General features: G+C 45.5%; 1 protein-coding gene across 1 annotated transcript in view; it reads right to left on the bottom strand.

The window, feature by feature from the left end:
* Window positions 1-19634, bottom strand: part of TMC2 (transmembrane channel like 2) — a 54393-nt gene that overhangs the window by 23919 nt on the left and 10840 nt on the right. The window contains exons 2-9 of the mRNA XM_069495768.1: window positions 18523-18844; window positions 17016-17168; window positions 11535-11625; window positions 6084-6165; window positions 5614-5720; window positions 5209-5307; window positions 3221-3363; window positions 845-992 (exon numbers count right to left, since the gene is read on the bottom strand). Coding sequence (XP_069351869.1) covers window positions 845-992; window positions 3221-3363; window positions 5209-5307; window positions 5614-5720; window positions 6084-6165; window positions 11535-11625; window positions 17016-17168; window positions 18523-18844 — 1145 coding nt within the window. The remainder of the gene's footprint in view (window positions 1-844; window positions 993-3220; window positions 3364-5208; window positions 5308-5613; window positions 5721-6083; window positions 6166-11534; window positions 11626-17015; window positions 17169-18522; window positions 18845-19634) is intronic.

Raw genomic sequence — 19634 nt, 5'->3', positions numbered from 1 at the left:
CGAGATAATTAGTTGTAATTGTTGTGGATTGTGAGAAACACAGGGTTGGTTTCTTTATTCTTATACCCCCAAACCAGGGTTCTCAACTCTTTCTGGGTGCTCTAATCACTTGGGGAGCTTTTAAAAAACAAACATCAGGGTCGAGTACAGTGGTTCGTGCCTATAATCCCAAAGCATTTTGGGAGGCTGAGATGGGAAGATTGCTTGAGCTCAGCAGTTCAAGACCAGCCTGGGCAACATAGTGAGACTTCATCTTTACAAAAAATAAGATAATTAGCTGGATGTAGTGGCTCATGCCTGTAGTCCCAGCTACTTGGGAGGCTGAGCCAGGAGGATCGCTTGAGCCCAGGAGTTCAAGGTTGCAGCGAGCTATAATAGTCACCATTGCACTCCAGGCGATGGAGCAAGATCCTGTCTCAAACAAAACAAAACAAAACAAAGCAAAAACCAATGTCAGGACCTTAGACCCGACCAACTACATCAGAATCTGTGTAGGCGGGACTTAGGAGATATTTAAAGCTCCTTAGGTGATTCTAGAGTGCAGAAAAGGTTGAGAAATGCTACCCCCAAGGAGTCCTTCCACTTTCTCCAGCAGAAAGCTGTTCCATGGGAAACAGGCAGGAGCAGATCTCGGCATCTGGCTTCTCTGCCATATTAAGAATGATGAGCGCCAGCCACCTGTTTGCTTTCTTGAGGGCTTGAGAGCTGGGCTTGTGCTTCCAGGAAAGCTCTTGCCACAAATTATTTGGGGATTTTATTTCCTATGCTGCAGCTTGGAGAAATCTCCCAATGACCGGAGGGACCTGGAGCTCCCCAGAAGTGGGAACTGCTCTGGGGTGACTACCTTGAAGCTGGTGGTGATGGCGGCATATTTGCCGTCGGCCGTCTCTGAATTCCCAATCAGGTAGTCCCAGCTGGTGAACATCTTGAAGCTGAACGTGAAGTTATCACTCTCCCCATCGCTTGTGCTCCCCTGGGTATTGTTGGCCATCCTGTAGGGCACACACCACTGTTGTGATGCCTGCCCTGATTCTGCTGCGTCACCCCCAGGGAACCTTGGCCTGAGCCAGTCTTGGGCACGAGTGGCAGATGAACAGGTAGCTGACATCTAATGAGTGAGCAAGCTAGAGCCAAGATAGCTTTGAGTATAAGCAGGGCCCCTTTCCCCCCAAATTCAGAGTCCCCTGAAGCACATATGGTGTCACCTGGGCACCAAAGAGCCTGTAGGATGCAGGACACTTGACCATGTTTTCTACCCTCACACCTGATTTCCTGTGGCTTGACTCATCTGCAAATGCAGTTTGAGAACTCTTTGAGGGGACTCTTCTCCCATCCAAGTACTAACCAGGCCCGACCCTGCTTAGCTTCTGAGATCAGAGGAGATTGGGCGCATTCGGGGTAGTATGGCCATAGACTATGGGGACTCTTCTCAAAGATGAATATCCCCTTCTAAGTCATATATTTTCTTGGACAGAACATATTTTTTTCTAATATAAAACCCAAGAAACCCTGAGGCACTGGGTACGACAGTCAGGTAATGCTCACATCCTTTTCTTAAGCAAGCTTGGATAAAAGTGCCTTGGACCTTCCTACTCCATCCTCTCTGTCCTCAACCTGTGCTCCCAGAGCCTGGCCCTGTGGGAATCCCAAGCAGGGGTCTACCAGGTATTACGGGGGTGCGTGTGTGGTTTGTGTGCCTCTCTAACTCTGTCTTATGGTTTGGGCTTTTGGATTTGCTGTGCCACAGGGCTTAGTTAGCATTTTTGGTTCATCATGGAAACATTCCATATCCCTGTACTTATCTGGGATAATAGCAGGGGAATAGTAACAACATAAGGGCTAAGAATAAAACCCAGCCCGTCTCTTTATTTCTCCCTTTTGCTTGATAGAGCTAGGCAGCTGAATAGCACCTAGTGGTCACTGTTGAGTGCTGGGCGGGGTCTCGCCCATGGTAGCTTTTTCCCCTGAGATGATAACATAGAAAGCCAAGCCAGGCTTCCCCGTTGCCCTTTCAGGGGTTCTAACTAGGCTTTAGGAGGGCTCCACCCCTCTCCCGGAGACACAGCTCCTACAGTCTTCTCGGAGAAGTGGCCCCTAATACCCCTGTTGAAGGGCGAGCAGGCCTTGGTGGTCAGGCTTGTGCAGGGGACTGTGGCTCCCTCCCCCAACAGCCCCCAGCCACAGCCCATGGGTCCGCTGACTCTGAAGAAGGCAATTTATGGGTTGTGCAATTTTTTCCCCCAAGAATATGAATTAAAAGGTGCAGACAAATTAAAAGGCCATTTCTGATCACAGAGAGAAGCTGGGGGCAGAGAGGCTGCCACGATCATTCACAGCTACATAAAATTACTTAGTATAAATTTATTGTTTAGGCCGGGCGCGGTGGCTCACGCCTGTAATCCTAGCACTCTGGGAGGCCGAGGCGGGTGGATCGCTCGAGGTCAGGAGTTCGAGACCAGCCTGAGCAAGAGTGAGACCCCCGTCTCTACTAAAAATAGAAAGAAATTATACGGACAACTAAAATATATATAGAAAAAAAATTAGCCGGGCATGGTGGCGCATGCCTGTAGTCCCAGCTACTCGGGAGGCTGAGGCAGTAGGATCGCTTAAGCCCAGGAGTTTGAGGTTGCTGTGAGCTAGACTGACGCCACGGCACTCACTCTAGCCCGGGCAACAGAGTGAGACTCTGTTTCAAAAAAAAAAAAAAAAAAAAAGTTTATTGTTTATATCTTTATAAGTGCCAGGCTCAGTTTTAATGCACAAGCTAGAGTTATGGAGGAGCAAAAGAGTTTTTCTGGGGAAGCTGAGCTCAGAAGAAAAGCAGAAAAAGGCCTTACAAACCTCTGGTCTTACCTTCCCAGGTGCCATGCTGCCCCCCAAGCCACACTGGCCTTGTGCCAATTTGGGGAACACACTAGGATATTTGCTGCCTCAGGGCCTTTGCACATCATTCTCTTCCTTTGTCTCAAATGCTGCTCCCCAGACTTTCAGTGTGGCCGGCAGCTCTCAGCCTCATGTAAAGGAGTTTCTGCCTCATTTTCTAGAACATCCCACATTCTTTCATACCACACATTACAATCCGCATTTGCTTTGTGTATTTGTTTCCTTGCTTTCTCTCTAAATGCCCCACAAGAAGGTAAGTAGGCATAGAGCAGCCAGAGGAGTGAGTTGTTTTTGTGAAAAAGAAGTCAAAGCCTGTAGATGAGACAGTCATACTTACGATCTAATGACAATCACCAGGCTGTAGCCAAACACGCTGACCCCCACCATAAAGTAGGCCATGGGCAGCCTGTACCGCAGCCACCCAATGGTCCTCTGGTTGTTGTAGTAGCCGTAGAAGAGAGCAGAATACTTGATGTAGCCCTGTGGGACGGCAAAGCCAAATGCCCTGGGTTTGTAAGTAAAGCAGGTGTCCATCAGATCCTTCCATTCTACCAGGGGTTTCTTTCTCCAAGTTTTAACTGGAGTTGAAGGGAAAGAAGGAAGAGTTCTGGATGTTCTTGTCTTCCCTTAATCCCTTGTCCCCAGGGCTCCAGGATCCCCCCATGTCTCTCCCTCTTTCCCTTGTTCAATCTCTTCATTTCCCCATTACACACAGAGCATGGAGCTACAGGAGGGAGAGGAGAGTGTTGTTAACACTTGGGACAAAATTAGGAATAAGGGGTTGTGCATGAGTGTGCCTGTGTGTGATTGTCCCCAAATGATCGTTCCCATCCCCAGGGTCATATTTATCACTCCAGAAGCAGATGGGAGTCTGTGAGCTTTCGCAATACTTCAAAACTTCTAAAGAAAATTATCGACAATAAGGCTCACAGTCTAACCCCAACTTCAAATATTGTTTTGTTTTATTTTTGGTTTTTAGGTGTAATTGGCTTTAGGTGTAAGCATAATTAGTACACTTTTTAGGTGTGATTATTTAGGTGTAATATTAATGTAGATTTTTAGCACTTTTTATACATCTTTGTAAATGACAGCAAGGGGTTATTGTTTTTTTTTGTTTGTTTGTTTTGCTTTTTGGTTTTTTTTTGAGACAGAGTCTCACTCTGTTGCCCAGGGTAGAGTGCCGTGGCGTCAGCCTAGCTCACAGCAACCTCAGACTCCCGGGCTTAAGCAATCCTTCTGCCTCAGCCTCCCGAGTAGCTGGGACTACAGGTGTGCACCACCACACCCAGCTAATTTTTCTATTTTTTGTAGAGATGGGGTCTTGCTCTTGCTCAGACTGAGATTTGCATTTCAGAAAGATCCTTCTGGTCGCAGAGGGAATGGAGATTTTAGGAGCCAAGGCAGGGGGGCGAGGTAGAAGATTCTTGACAGTAGTCCTGGTAAAGGGAGAACATTACTCAAAGGGTATGAGAGATGATAAGAGGGATATAGAAAAGCATTTTGTCTAGTGCGGGGATCCTATTTGATTAAAACACTGGTTCTCCAATAATTAAATCCACTATTTCACACATATCCATGTGATCTTTAGGCCTTACAATTACAAAATGGAAGTGCCTTGGCATGTTGGCAATAGTACCTTAAAATTCCAAAGGAGGAAGAAGTCCATGGCTTTTTCCTATTCAGCCCAGGTATTCAGACTTTCTTCCTCCTTGGATATTCATTGATTCTCATTCACCAATGGAATAAAATCCATTGTTTTTAATTGAGTTTACAAAAGATTCAAGAAATATTTAGTAGGTAGGCTCAGCTTTAGCAATTGATTGGATGGGGGGGGGCTGGTGAGGAAGAGGAAGAAGTGTAGGATGACTTTCAGACTTCAGACTTGGATGATGGATGAATGGTGGTTCCATTAAGGAGACGGGAAAGAGAGACATGGGTTTTGGCTGGATAGGTGTTGAATTTGAGGAGCAGTTTGGACATTCAGCTGATGATGTCCTGTGAAACCAGGGGAAAGCCTGCAGTAAGGATAGAGCCGGGGTCTTAATGTGGAACAGGGAGGAAAAAACCACACTGCGAGATCACCTTGCAGAGAACCGGCAGAAAGAGGGGAGCCATGGCCTCATGGGGTGTGGCTGGTGGGAGGAGCCCATGAAGGAGACCTGGGAGGACTGTTGAGAGACATGGAGCTCATCTAGCCTAGTGCTGAGATCCTATTTATTAAAGCACTGGTTTTTCAATAATTAAACACACTATTTCACAAATCCACGCAATCTTTAGGCTTCACAATCACAAAGTGAAAGAGCATTGGCATGTTGGCAATAGTACCTCAAAATCCCAAAGGACAGAAAAGTCCATGGCTTTTTCCTGCTCAGCCCGAGGCACTGTCTTCCTGGGAATACTTCCATAGGGCATGCCCATCAGTACCTGGGGTAGCGACACAATGACATTGGTGTGAGTGGAGAAAACACAAACGCACAGGTCTCTATTCATATACTGGGTTAAATACCTTCCTTCTCAGAGCAGGACATATCCGTTTTCACCTCTTAATTCAGAAACAGAAATATTTTGGTCCTATTCTTTGTCCTGAACAGTCTGGGCAATTGATGTGAGTATAGAATTTAAAATAAATGACTGGTTCTTTGTAAAACAGAGAGTATTTGGTTGATGTAATTGAAGATGGCCGTCATGACAAACTATCTAAAGATATATTAATAGAAGTTCTTTTCTTACCTCTGGGATTATGACTAGTCCAAATATTAAGCCAAAAAGGACAAGGTTAACTCCATACATCCATCGGAGAAAGATGAAATATGACGCCACTGAAGACCCAAAGTGACCTAGAGAGAGAGAAGACGGTGGGTTTTGGTGTTGCAGGAGGAAATTGACACTATTGAGCACTTTATAGTCTGTGATGGGTTCAATTTTCACATCAGTCTGTGGAACAACATCCTCATCTCCATTTTCTTTCCTAGACCAATGACCTGAGGCTCTATGGCATGAACCTACTTGCCTAAGCTCCTATAATCAGAAAGCAAAGAAGTAGAATTAAATCTCAGTCTGACCAGTTCAAGACCCATTCTTATTTTTCTAATACAACAGAATCAATGCAATAATCTAATCAGAAGTCCAAGGAAACCATCCAAACTCTTGGAAAACTCTTCAGAAAACCAACTAAAAACCAGTGACGTCAAAATACTCACTTTCAATGCCCTTGATCTTCATTTCCCAGGGAATACATTGAGTCTTGAAATTATCAAAGTCTCTCTTAAACTTGACCCATTTCTGAAAGAAAACAGGTAAAACCCTCAATTCGTTGTTGTGCTGAAGCATGAAGGGGCATGTAGGAGGGGCATGTCGTTGCCAACGTGTCAACATGAGGTTGACACCTGGATGAGGCTGCTGTCTCGGGTCCCCGTCTCCAGCAGTCCTTGAGTCCAGGCTGCCAGAGGTGGGTGTTCAAGCCTTCACTTTTCCACGGTCAGGTGTGGAGTGATGGAGAAGCCACGGCCACGGCAAGACCTCGAGTTTGTCTACAGTGCTGATAAAATTCCAAGTTTGGACAGTTTATATACAAACTTAGAAATTCTGTGTACAATTTCTGGTTTGGGGGATCAAATTGCCTTAGCAACCTCTGATACAACTTTCTTCATCTTAAAACAAAAATTCAGGGGAAGAAAGAAGTCTCACAACTCTCACACCCACATTTGGCAGACAGTCATGTGCTAAATCCCATAGGAATTATCGCTAAACTCCAAGGCTGGTGGAACACAAAGAGATCTCAACCAATGGCTGCATTCTTCTCCTGAGAGACAACAGCCTCGCTTTGCTGAGAGGAGTTAGGAAGGCATTTTGCCCCCTCCTGTGGTCTGTTCCCAGCTCTGACCCCCAGGATTTGTACCAACTAGAGACCTGGGTAGTTGTCTGTCTAACGGTGGGGTGTTTTGTCAACTCTTCAAGGGGCTTCTCTCCGCCAGTCCTACTCCCTGGAAATAAATCCCTTTGGGGACTAAAAAAATTCCTAGAAAATAGCAGGCCCAGTTTCCATTATTAAAAGTTCTCCTAAAGAATTTGTTCATGAAGGAAATGAGATTTTTCCCCCGTAAATTCACTAAAGGATGAAAGGGGAAATGTATGTGAAGGAATCAGACAGGCTTCCAGACCTGGTTTTCCAGATAGGGTTTTGACCCTATCCTGATTGGATGATTACCATATAAAAAAGGAACCAGCTGTCAGAAGAGAGAGATGATCACAAATGCTAAAGAGAAGAGGGGCCCATAAGCAAAAGACTGGTTTCTTGGTAGTGAAGGCAGAGATAAGGAGGACTTGGGGATGGCAGATGACAGACAATGGGCCCTCCAGTCTCCCTGCTTCATCTACACTCCCTAGTTCCGATTCTGTGCTCAGAAATAATCTTTGGCTCATCTGACTTCCTGTGTAGGAAGAGAGTATTTGCTGATCACCTGGGCCATGAGTATTTTGGGTTCTATGGCAGTGACTTTCATGGTAAATTAATAGACAGGAATCGGGATGATGGTTTAGTCTCACATATAACTAACTCCACTATCAAAAATAAAAGGCACTGCTGATGTGGACTTCCAATATTCCAGTTCTTGCATCAGTTATTTCTCCTTGTAAATTAATAATCCAGCATCTGGTTTTATATATCAGTCTCATAAGCTTTATTAATGTGAGTCCTTCCGTAGAGATGGATCCACTGTCAGAGTGCTGATAAAATCAGTACAAAATATAAGCTTGCAAGGCTGAGGCTCAGTAGGGTAATGAACGTTGCCAAGTGAGGCCCCTGGAGGCACAGCCTGACAGTTGGTTCCTTGGCAACCACCTGACAGACCCTCAAGGCTATGGGTATCTGGGACTGAAAGGTGATGCTCTGGAACTTGGGCAGAGGCAGAGCGAGGCCTGGGAGATGCTCTGGCATGGAAGCTCTTATCCTTCATTGGCTGACAGTGTCAGAAAACTAGGCTGGTGGTGTGGGCAGGAGACCCCAAGCCCCTTCCTCGGGGTTGTGTGAGATGGTAGCTGCTGGCCCTGGGACTGGGTTATTAGTTGTCATATCATCTTGCTCTCAAGCTACATATAGGAAAAAAGTTTTCAGATCGTGGTCCCGCAGTACGCAGGCAAGCTGCATGTCCCGTCTATGGGTGAAATCTGGGTCTGGGTGACTGAAATGAAAACAACCAGTGAGGCCTGAGAAATATGACTGCAGAACCAGGAAGAAGCAACACCATTCTTTGATATTTGTGGAAAATATTTCCTCCGGGATGCATAAATAAATTCTAGGAAGCAGGTCAGCGTTGTTAATAGGATGCAAGAAACATGGCTTCTAAAAGGATACCAATTGGAGATTTTAAAAAGAATACAGTGAGATATGGAAGGATTGCCGGGAAATCAAGAGTTCAATACTTGAATGAAAAGAAACGTTAGAAAAAATAAAGACTGTAATTGACTATAATTGACACAGAGGTAAATGGATTCAATGATATTGAGAACAAACCAGAGAAATTTCTGAGATTGCAAAGAGAGAAAAAGAAAAGAATTTAAAACAAGAGGGCAGAGGATGGGCATCGATCCTTTTCCTAAGGAGGAAGCTGGAGACATTTGGACAGAAACGTAATTGAACAGAATCATTTATCAAAGATATATTTGTCTAGAGATCTGCTATATAACATCATTCCTCGAACTCCTGACCTCAAGAGATCCCCCTGCCTTGGCCTCCAAGACTGCTAGGATTACAGGCATGAGCCACCATGCCAGCATCATTCCTATAGTTAACAATACTGCATTGCACACTTAAAAATTTGTTAAGAAGTTAGATCTCAAGTGTTCTTACCACAATAAAAAAGATAGTGAGTGCAAATTAAAAGAATAATAACCTATTAAAAAACCAATTAGATTAGTTTAAAAGATAATAACATTCATAACTAACAAGGAGAAGTCATTCTCAGACTTTGTTCATTTGAGCATGATTTGCTACACATTGGTAAAAATAATCTGGAAATGTGTAGTAAAATTTAAAATATGCATACTTTTGAATCAGCAGTACTATTTTAGGAACAGACTCTGTCCTATTGTAATCAAAAACATATGTATCTAAGATAAATGAATAAAGGTGTTTTTGTAGCATTGTTTGTAACAGTAAAAAACTAGAAAAAAATATATTTGAAGAGCACATTCCTCAGTTGGGAAAAAAATCTGAGTGTGCAGTTGTTAAGTGGTAAATAGTTTTTAGACAAAATTAATATAATGACCCATAAATACTTGCCAGGCAATTATAACTAAAAAAATATTAGATATAAAAAAAGATTCAAATCCAACAGATATAAAAAGTAATTACTTGCTTCTTAAACTACTCCATGGAAAAAAAGAAAAAAAAGTAATTACAAAAATTATGGGGCTACCATATGCAACTCTCTGTTAATATACATGAAAATTTTAATGAGATGATGATCCAGTTTCAGGAAGAATATGAATTATCAAAATGGCTCTAAGAAAAAGTTAAAACTTAAATACATCAATAAACAGGGAAAAAAATGAAAAAAATTACCAAGGTATTTTATAAAAATGGCTCTCAATCTCTACATTTTTAAGGGTATCATCTTTACAATTTTCAAAGAAGGAATAATCATGCTTCATAAACAGATTTACAGCATAAAGAGGAAATAATGCTACTCATTTAATATTATAAAGCAAGTGCAGCCCTAAATAGTAAAATCTGCCAAGATAGCATGCATGCATACACATGCACACACACACACACACACACACACACACACAGATTCAGAGCAATCTTATAAAAATGTATATAAAAATCATAAGTAAGATACTGGAAAATCAAATGTGTCTGTGGTGTTAAAAATTATGTACCGTGACTGAGGTTTAATAACAGAAAGGAAAAGATGTTTAACAAAACCTATTACCTATTTCCAATAAAATGGAAGTCTTACTAAACTATAACCAGAGGATAATTTTTTATTACAAGAAAGAAAGTCCATTTCAAGCCAACAACTCCCATGAATTTAATGTGAAACACTAGAGCCATTCTCACTGAAGTGCTGCAAAGGCAGGAAGACCTATGATCGTCATCGTCAACTCATACTGTTCTAGGATTGCTAACCCACACTCTAGGATAGGAATGATATGTCACATTTAGGAAAATCTGACAAAAATATCTTGTGTACCTAGTCAGATGAAAATGATTAGAATTAATAACAGAGTACAATAAGGAAGCTAGATATAATATTAACACATAAATCTGTAGCTTTCCTATGTACCACCAATAACTAGTTATTAAATACATGGAAAATGATGCCATTTGCAAAAGCAACTAGAGTATAAACTACATAGAAACAAACTTAAGGCTGGGCGTGGTGGCTCATGCTTGTAATCCTAGCACTCTGGGAGGCCGAGGCGGGAGGATTGCTCCAGCTCAGGAGTTGGAGACCAGTCCGAGCAAGAGCAAGACCCTGTTTCTACTAAAAAAAAAAAAAAAATAGAAAGAAATTAGCCAGACAACTAAAAATATATATAGAAAAAATTAGCCAGTCATGGTGGTACATGCCTGTAGTCCCAGCTACTCGGGAGGCTCAGGCAGGAGGATTGCTTAAGCCCAGGAGTTAGAGGTTGCTGTGAGCTGGGCTGATGCCACGGCACTCTAGCCTGGGCAACAGAGTGAGACTCTGTCTCAAAAAAAAAAAGAAAGAAAGAAAGAAAGAAAAAAGAAACAAACTTAAAACATGGAAGAGATCTATATGAAGAAAATGACAAACTTTGCTGAAGGATGTAAAATAAGGAATGCCTAGTATTTTTAGATGTGAAGACTAAATATTATATATAGATAAGTTTTCCCAAATTAAATCACAGATTAAAAAATTCTAATCAAAATCTCAAGGAGCTATATTGGAAGTTGGCAAAGTGATTTAAAAAGTGCATATGGAAACACAGGCAAGACAAGTCAAGATATTTTTGAAAAACAAAGGAGAAAATGGGCATGTAGGAACTATCAGGCATCAGAACTAATAGTGAGATGATGATATCCAATGATTGTTCAGAATAAAAGCCCTGAAATAGGCTCTATATAAGAATTAAGTGAGTGAGAATGGTAGTTTCTCAAATCAGTGGGGAAGGAACGATACTTCCATCAGTCTCACATCAAATATCCAATCATAGGACGTTATCCTTGCCTGAATCAGAAGTCCAGGTTACAACACAACTCACAAAACAGAGCTCTCACCACCCCTCTGGGCACATCACTGTTTACCATTGATGTGACCCTGACTACACCACAGCCCTTCTGGGTCTCCAACCAAACCAGTGTCCTGATTTGGGGTTGGGAAAATAAGATCCCAGTGGTTTTAACATTGTTGATTCTGTGAGTTTATTTACTGGAGAGGAAACAAGTTTCAAATATGTTGAAGCCCTCACAGATGAATATGGGCAAATTGGCAGGATACAGTTGGTTTCCACTCTTGCATGAATCAGAATGGTTAGGTGGCCCTCACGCTCAGGATTTTGGGGTCAGCTGGGCACAAATGGTGAGGCTGGGCAGATGGCTACTGTGTTCCGTCCCCCAGGTTCCGAAGCTGAGCAGCACCCCCCCCCCACCCCGACAGGTTTGCTGCCCCCGCATCACACACCTTAGCCATCAGCATCCTGTAGGCGTAGAGTTGCTTGCCTTTCCCCTTTCCCAAGGCTCCTTCATACTCCTCCACAAATGCTTGGGCCTCCCTGGTTAGGAGGGAAAAAAAAGAGCAGGAATTCAGTTGGCACCTAACCAAAGGAAAGCTGAAAGATGAAGGCTCAAAGTCATGTGGCTGAAAGCCCATGTGTTTTTATACCTCTAGTTAGAATATAAATTCCATGAAGACAAGGCATTTTGTTTGTTTTGTCCACTGAAGTTTCCTAAATGCCAAGAATAGTGCTTGGCACACACCAGGCACTTGTGGTAGGCAGAATTTTGGCCCCTGTGACCTTTACCTGCTGGTGTTACACCATGAATATATGATGTTACGTGGCAAAGGGGACTTTGCAGATGTAATGAAGATTACTGATTTTAAAATAGGGAGATTGTTCTGGATTATCTGGATGTCCCCAATGTAATCACATGAGCCCTTACAAACAGAAGCGGAAGGCGGAAGAGTCAGAGAGACATGCGGCATGAGGGTGAGTAAGAGAAATTAGAAGTAGGAAAATGCCTGACTTTCTGTGGCTGGGGCATCTCTGGAAGGGGCCACATGGAAAGTGGGAGAAGGAAATGAATTCTGCCAACAACTAGGGAGCTTGGAAGAGAACCTCCAGCCCCGATGAGAACTGCACCCTGCTGATATCTTGATTTTAGCCCAGTGAGACCCGGGGAATCCGGTCACACCATGCTGGACTCCTGACCTGAGGAACTGTGAGTCAATCAAGGAGTGGCGTCTTACACTGTTAACCTTCTTGGTAATTTGTTGCAACAGCAATAGGAAGAAATAAGTGCTCTTTTTATGTCCCGATAAACCCATTTATTATATTTTTTCCAGTTTTTCTTCTTTATATCTTTTATTGCTTTTCTGGGACTTTCTATTTTTTTTCATTTGTTTCATGTGTTCACAGTTGCTCACTGAAGCATTTTTATGATGGTTACTTTAAAACCTTTTCAGATAATTCTAACATCTACGTTGTCTTTGTGTTAACATCTGTTGATTGTCTTTTACCATTTAATTTGAGATCTTCCTGGTTCTTGGTAGGACAAGTGATTTTTGATTGAAACCTGGACATTTTGGACATTATAAGACTCCAGATCTTATTTGAGTCTTGTGTTTTAGCAGGCCTCCTCTGACATTGCCCCGGTAGGTGAGGCAGGGGATGCTGCCCAGTTACTTGTAGGTGGAGTTGGAAGTCGAGGTTCTTCACTTGGCCTCCTTTGACACTTGGGACTCGAAGGGGCTCCTGTCACTGCTGAGTAGGGATGGGAATTTAGGCTCCCCCCTCGGCCTCTACTCATGCCTGGTTACTGCCAGGGAGTGGTGAAAGTCTAGACTCCCCACGTGGTCCCCACTGACGCCAGGGGGAAAGGGAGGATTCATTACTGCCTGGTGTAGATAAAATCACCTGCTCCCCACTCAGCCTTCTCTGACACCACCCTGCTGGGAGCGGGGGGCACCTTGCTTTAGCCTGGCAAGGGCGGATATCTAGGCTTCCCCACTTGCCTTTGCTGCCAAGGCTGCTGTTTATGGTGTTTGGCTGGAGTAAGCAGTTATTGTCCAAAAGCTTTCTGTCTTGCCAGGCTGTCCCTTCCCTGGTCCTTTGGCTAGAGAGAGTAGGCTTTTCTTGGGGTGCTTTTTGTCTGTACCCATTGATGTTTCTGGGTTGCCAGCTTGTGCAGTACCCAGTCTGGGATACATAAGGAAAGAAAGAAAACCCAGGGAACTCAATGCCCTGTCATTCTTTTGGTCCTGAGGTCCTTAGCCAGTCTACCTTCTTCTTTATACCTTTCTACCTCTCCAAATCTTCTAACGTTTGCCTTATATCTAATGTTCAGGGTTTTAGTTGTGCTTCGTGGGAAGTATAGGGAAAAGTAAGTCTATTCCATCTTCCAGAAGCAGAAGTCCTCTGATCTCTCTGAAGAAAGCAAATGGTGTGGGTAATTTTCTAAGATTAAAGCAAATACCCCTCATGGAACCAGAAGCTCTTATGCCAACTTCACATCCTCCTGTGTGTCATTGTTGACGACGTCCTTGTGCTTCTCTGATTCGTCTTTGTTCCCTTATCTCTTAGGGCTTAGCACAGTGTCTGGCACAAAAGATGTCCAAGCTTTAATAATAACAATAACCACTATTTATTAATTGCAGATTATGTGCTGAACCCTCAATATAAATATTTTGAATTTGTCAGAACAACCCTGTAAGGTAGATAATATTATTCCCATTTTACAAATGAGGAATGCAAAGCTCAGAGAAGTTCAAGGAAGGAAACCAGCCTGAGAGAGAGCAAGTGGCCAGCCCAAGTCCCTGAAGGTGGCAGGGATGTGAACTCAAGTTTGCCCGTTTCACTAATGTTGCTTTTTTTTTTTTTTTTTTGAGACAGAGTCTCTCTCTGTTGCCCAGGCTAGAGTGAGTGCCGTGGCATCAGCCTAGCTCACAGCAACCTCAAACTCCTGGGCTCAAGCGATCCTCCTGTCTCAGCCTCCCAAGTAGCTGGGACTACAGGCATGTACCACCATGCCCGGCTAATTTTTCTATATATATTTTTAACTGTCCATATAATTTCTTTCTATTTTTGGTAGAGATGGGGTCTCGCTCTTGCTCAGGCTGGTCTCGAACTCCTGAGCTCAAACGATCCGCCCACCTCGGCCTCCCAGAGTGCTAGGATTACAGGCGTGAGCCACCACGCCCGGCCCACTAATGTTGCTTTTTATGCCTTGCTGTCCTTCTTAGTCGACAACAACTATGCTCAGCTCAGCCAACGGCCTGACTGGGCCGGAGGCTGGGCCCCCACACCTCTGTTTCTAAAAAAGAAGATGTAGTCTGGGGACACTCTCCGTGGTTGGAGATTTTACTACCAGAAGAGGAGATCATACAGGAGGCAAACGGGTACATTATAGAATGCGTGGTAATGCTGGAGAGGTGATTACAAATTAACAGTGCAAGCTCTGGAGCCAGAATTCCTTAGTTCAAATCATGGCTGGGCCACTTCACGTGCTCTGGGACCTTGGGCAAATTACTCAATTGTTCTGTGCCTCAGTTTCCTCATCAGTAAAATGGGGAAAATCACTGGGCGGTTGTGAGGATTAAGTGAATTGTTATACATACCACACTCAGAGCAGTGCCCGGCATGTAGGGCGTGCTTGGCAGTGTTGGCTATATATAAAAAGGAAAGACTGTTAAATGATGAAGAAGACACAGTCTGAAGACAAGAGCATCCAATCGAGTGAGGGGACAGTGCCTTGGGGACCAGAAGGACAGTAGATAACTCAGCCTGAGTGTGGGGAGAGCCTTAGACCTGAGCCTAGGATGAGGAATCTTGGGGGAGGGAGGCAGAGAGGGAGGGGAGGGAGGAGGCCTGGAGGGCAGAGACCCATTGTTTGCCAGAAAGATCCATCCGCTCTGGTGAGAGAGACAGGTCTCTTCAGCATCTCAGACTTTAGCCTCTGCCCATCCCATTGGGAGCAGGGACTGCCCCTCCATGGCAGGGAGAGGATGTCAGATTTCTCCTCTGGGCAGCTGAATAGCCCTTAGAGATTTTCGTGGTCCCTGAGACTTCCAGCCTGCTGGCGATCTCATTTCCATATGCATCAAAGGTGCTCTTTTTCCACTGTTAATAAAAGATGTGTTCTGGTGACACCTGAGTGGGAGTGAGGTTCTGTGAGAGTGACAGGTGGCTGTTGCACCCTGCTGACAGGAGGAAGAACCTCACATGGAGAGAGCAGGGAGAAGGGACTCAAAAAAGGAGGCCAGGAAGGAAGACAGCCCACCACCTAGAGCTGGGCCTAGAGTCCACGCTGTCGTCAGTGGCCACGTGTGACTATCTAAATGTTGAAAAATTATTTTTATTTTATTGCTTTAATTGATAAATAAAACTTGTATATGTTTATGGTGTCCATGACGGTTTGATATAGGTACCTCCTGTGGAATGGCTAAATCAAGCCGATTAACATGTGTATTACCTCACATAGCTACACAGGGCTAGCAGCTGCATATTAGACAGTGCAGATCTAGGACCATTTCCATCGTCTCAGAAAGTTCTGGTGGTCAGCACTGGTCTGCAGCACAGGTCTAGAGGCACTGCGGGGAGGTGTCTCTTCTTGCAGCAGCATAGGCGGTGGTGTAGTAACTTGCAGGCAGTGGAGTAAGCTCTATTTCTGAGAAACCCAGCCAGGGTCTCACCGTGCTGGTGCAGCCATCGCCTTTGCTATGCCGCACAGGGCAAACGGTGACAAAACATGGCTGGCAATTGCTCTGCTGAACGAAGGGTGACTAGTTTGACTTCAGCATTGAGAAAACTCAGGTGTGAGAGGAACCAGGGGACATGGGCTGTCTATCGTGGGAAGGGGGATGTGGGCGTCACCTCTGATGCTGTGACAGCAAAACAGGTGGGACCTAGGGGAGAAATAGGAATGTTGGATGGGAAGGTTTTAGTGGAAAACCAGAGGTCGTGCAGTGTGACTTCTGCTCCTATCTCAAAAGTGCAGCAGAGACTCAAGAATCATAACATGCTCGGGGTGCCAGCCTTTCGTGTGGAAACCAGAGAAGTGGCTGAGTTGAAAATAGGAGTTGTGGCCGGGCGCGGTGGCTCACGCCTGTAATCCTAGCACTCTGGGAGGCCGAGGTGGGTAAGTAGCTCGAGGTCAGGAGTTCGAGACCAGCCTGAGCAAGAGTGAGACCCCGTCTCTACTAAAAATAGAAAGAAATTATATGGACAACTAAAATATATATATACAAAAAAAAAAAAAAATTAGCCGGGCATGGTGGCGCATGCCTGTAGTCCCAGCTACTCGGGAGGCTGAGGCAGTAGGATCGCTTAAGCCCAGGAGTTTGAGGTTGCTGTGAGCTAGGCTGACGCCACGGCACTCACTCTAGCCTGGGCAACAGAGTGAGACTCTGTCTCAAAAAAAAAAAAAAAAAAAAAAAAAAAAAAGAAAATAGGAGTTGAGCGGTGTGGGTACGAGGCCCGTTATCATCCACAGAATGGTATTCATGGAGCATCCGTCCCACCGTGGCCTTAGGTGATACGGATGTGAGAACACCTAAGAGACCCTCTCCCCACTGGGCGTACAAGCCACTACAAGCAAGAGTGCCCCACACGGAGAGATGCTGGGTGCTCAAAGAACACAGGAGAGAGTTGCTCTTGAGAAGGGGGGGGGGTCACAGAAAGCATCCCTGGGGAAGGCATACTGTGTTGGCCTGTGAGGGAGGCACCGAAGCCACCAGATGAGGTGGGCATGGGACAGAAAGGGCTGCAGGCGATGCAAGGATTGGGAAGGGGGGGGGAGCGCACTGAGCCTCCGTCTCTCCCCCTGCAGGCCTGCCTTGGCTCTAACAGGGCTCCCGGCTGCTGTGTTCCGCGTGCCGGGACAGAGGGGAGGAAGGGGTTGAGCCTTGTGGACACCCAGAGACCCTGGCCGCCACCAGCCTGCTCACCTGAGCTCCGCCAGCTTCTTCGCCATGGGCCAGGGCTTGCTGCGCATGGTGGCGATGAGCTTCTTTTTTTCCTCCACCTGTTCCAGGATCCGGGCCAGTTCCTCCTCAGACAGGGACTCCCTGCCAGAGGCACTGGAGGCCAAAGAGGACGATCTGGAGGCAGGGCCAGGGGAGACGCAGAGGACAGTTGGGAAGGAGGTGGGTGTCCTCAGGTGTTCCTCAATGCAGAGGAGCCCACAGGCAAGACGACACTCTTGCTCCCTGCTCGGAAGCCATCAGCATGACTCCAGCCGGGCTGTCTATCAGCAGAGGCCAAAACTCTATCCCGTAGCCCTCAGCACTGGGGCTCCCTCCCCAAACTCCGTTTCTCCGAGTCCTGCCCTCGCACCACACCCTAGTGCAGCGCTGCCCAGCTGAAATAGAACAGGAGCTGCTTATTGTACTAGAAGCTGCCTTAAAGTGGTAAAAAGAAATGAGTATATTAATTCTGATAATACATTTCATTTAATCCAATACATCAAAAATTATAATTTAGCATGTAATCAATATAGAATTATTAGAGATATTTTACAGTCTTTTTTTCGCTATCTTCAAAGCCTGATGTTCATTTTGTACTCACAGCACACAGCAACTCACACACTAAACTCATCAGGCATATTTAATGTGTATTTGGATTTCATAAATGTATAGGTGAAAAAGTAGATTCACACGCCCACATTGCTTTAGACATACTTAAAAGTTTCCCAATAGCTCAATCAAGTAGCAAAATGTCATTTTCCCTTGATACTTGCATCTGCTTTGACAACATTAGGTCATCTTTTTGTAGAAGAAATATTTTGCCTTCAAAGTCAAATCAAATTAGTTTTAAAACGACGTCTGTCTGTTCAAGTTAAGTAAATTCACTAACTCTTGTGTCAACTCAGTGGTATTAATGTCAAATTAAAATTAAATTAGGAATTCAGTTCCTCCGTCATACGGGCCACATTTCAAGTGTTCAGCAGCCACGGGTGGCTAGTGACTGTCCTACGGGACAGCACAGCTGTAGAGTGTCCAGCTAGAAACGCCCTGTGCAATGACCCTCCCGTCGCCCAGACCACACTGTGTACTCATCTACACAAAATCCAAGTTACTGTGTGCTCCTCACAGCCCTGGGACTATCTGTCTCCTTCAGGGATAAAAAGACCCAGACAGCGGTGGCAGGGTGGGTGGAGGAGAGAGGGAGATGCCCATCAAAATCGATAGCAAAACATGAAACCTAAACCCCCACTCGTGGACTCCATAAGCTGGCTCTGTCCACTAACCCCTGTGCATTAGTGCTAATGGAACAAAGGAGACAAAACAAGCAAATCAGACCCCCAAATCCCAGAATTTCCAAGCTGCTAGAACCCTTGAAGGTCTTCTAGACCCATGCCACAATTCTAGAAGAGCAGAGCAGAGGACGGGGCATTAGTCCCTCATCAGGGAGGGACAGGGCACAGCGAATGCCCCAATCAGAGCCACAACACACCTGGGTTTCTTTGGTCTCGTCCGTGGCTCCTCCTTCTTCAGAACCTCCTTTTCCTTTTTGGGGGATGCTCTCCGCTCCTTGAGGGAAGCCCGCCCATCCCTCTTCCGCTTCCCCTCGCAGGTCCTCTCTGTTGCACGCCGCTCCTGTCCCCGCAGCTCTCCTCGGTGGCTCCTGCGCTCTGTCTGGCTCCTGCGCTCTCTCTGCTTCCTCTGGGGAGACCCCGGCCGTGGGCTGCCCCTGGCCTGCTCCTGCTGGCCAGGCGGGGATCCGCGCCTGCCTGGGGGGAGCCGCTTGCTGGAGGGTCTCCTCCCCAACCTGTCACCTACAGAGGCAAGAAATGGACAGTTCTGGCCCCACCAGCATCTGTCCTGGAATGTGTCCCAAGCCACGAAAAATCAGTCGTCCCAGATGCTTCCTGGAGCTCGTCAGCTCTGTCAGGGCTCAGAGCATGAGGCCCCAAAATATGGCCCCTTGGCACACTGAGTGATTTAGACTGAAGGAAATTGAGAAAACGGCAGAAACAGGGCGGTCACTCTCTGACCTTCTCCCCGAAGACCTTCATCTGACAGGTGTCCTAATGTCACAGAGAGGCCAAGGAGAATCTGAACAAACAGGCCTTGCTAAGCTCCCTCTAGTTATTACCATTAGATCACACCCTTTTGTCCTCCAATCATACTTCTACACGACTGTCCATGAAAACACAGTTCTCCCTGGGCCTTTGGGCCTTCATTTCTGAATGCTGTTGGGTCATGCAAAGCTTATGTTAAATAAATTTGCATGCTCTTCTCTTGTTAATCTGTCTTTTGTTACTGGGGCTTCAGCCATGAATCATGAGATGGCTGAGGACAGAAATCTTGTCTGCCCTGCAGCTCCAAAGTGCACCGATTTTGGAAGCCTCTGGTCTCAGGTGAGCATGATTGCCTCCCTTCTCTGACCTGCTGGCTCTCCCACACTCTAGCCTAAGCCTCAGGTAGAGATCTAGGCAGGTGCCTTTCCCCCTCCTGGATTTATAGTTCCTTGGGGTCAGAGCTGTCCTGATCCTCAGTGCCAAGGCCAAGTGTAGGCCTCTGTCGGGTAAGGCTGGATGCTGGGACAGGAAGGGCCTGGCTGGC

This window comes from Eulemur rufifrons, chromosome 20 (genome assembly GCF_041146395.1).
Source record: "Eulemur rufifrons isolate Redbay chromosome 20, OSU_ERuf_1, whole genome shotgun sequence".
Taxonomy (NCBI): Eukaryota; Metazoa; Chordata; class Mammalia; order Primates; family Lemuridae; genus Eulemur; species Eulemur rufifrons.
Note: the sequence above shows the minus strand (reverse complement) of the source record. Positions and strands in the feature narration are given on the sequence as shown.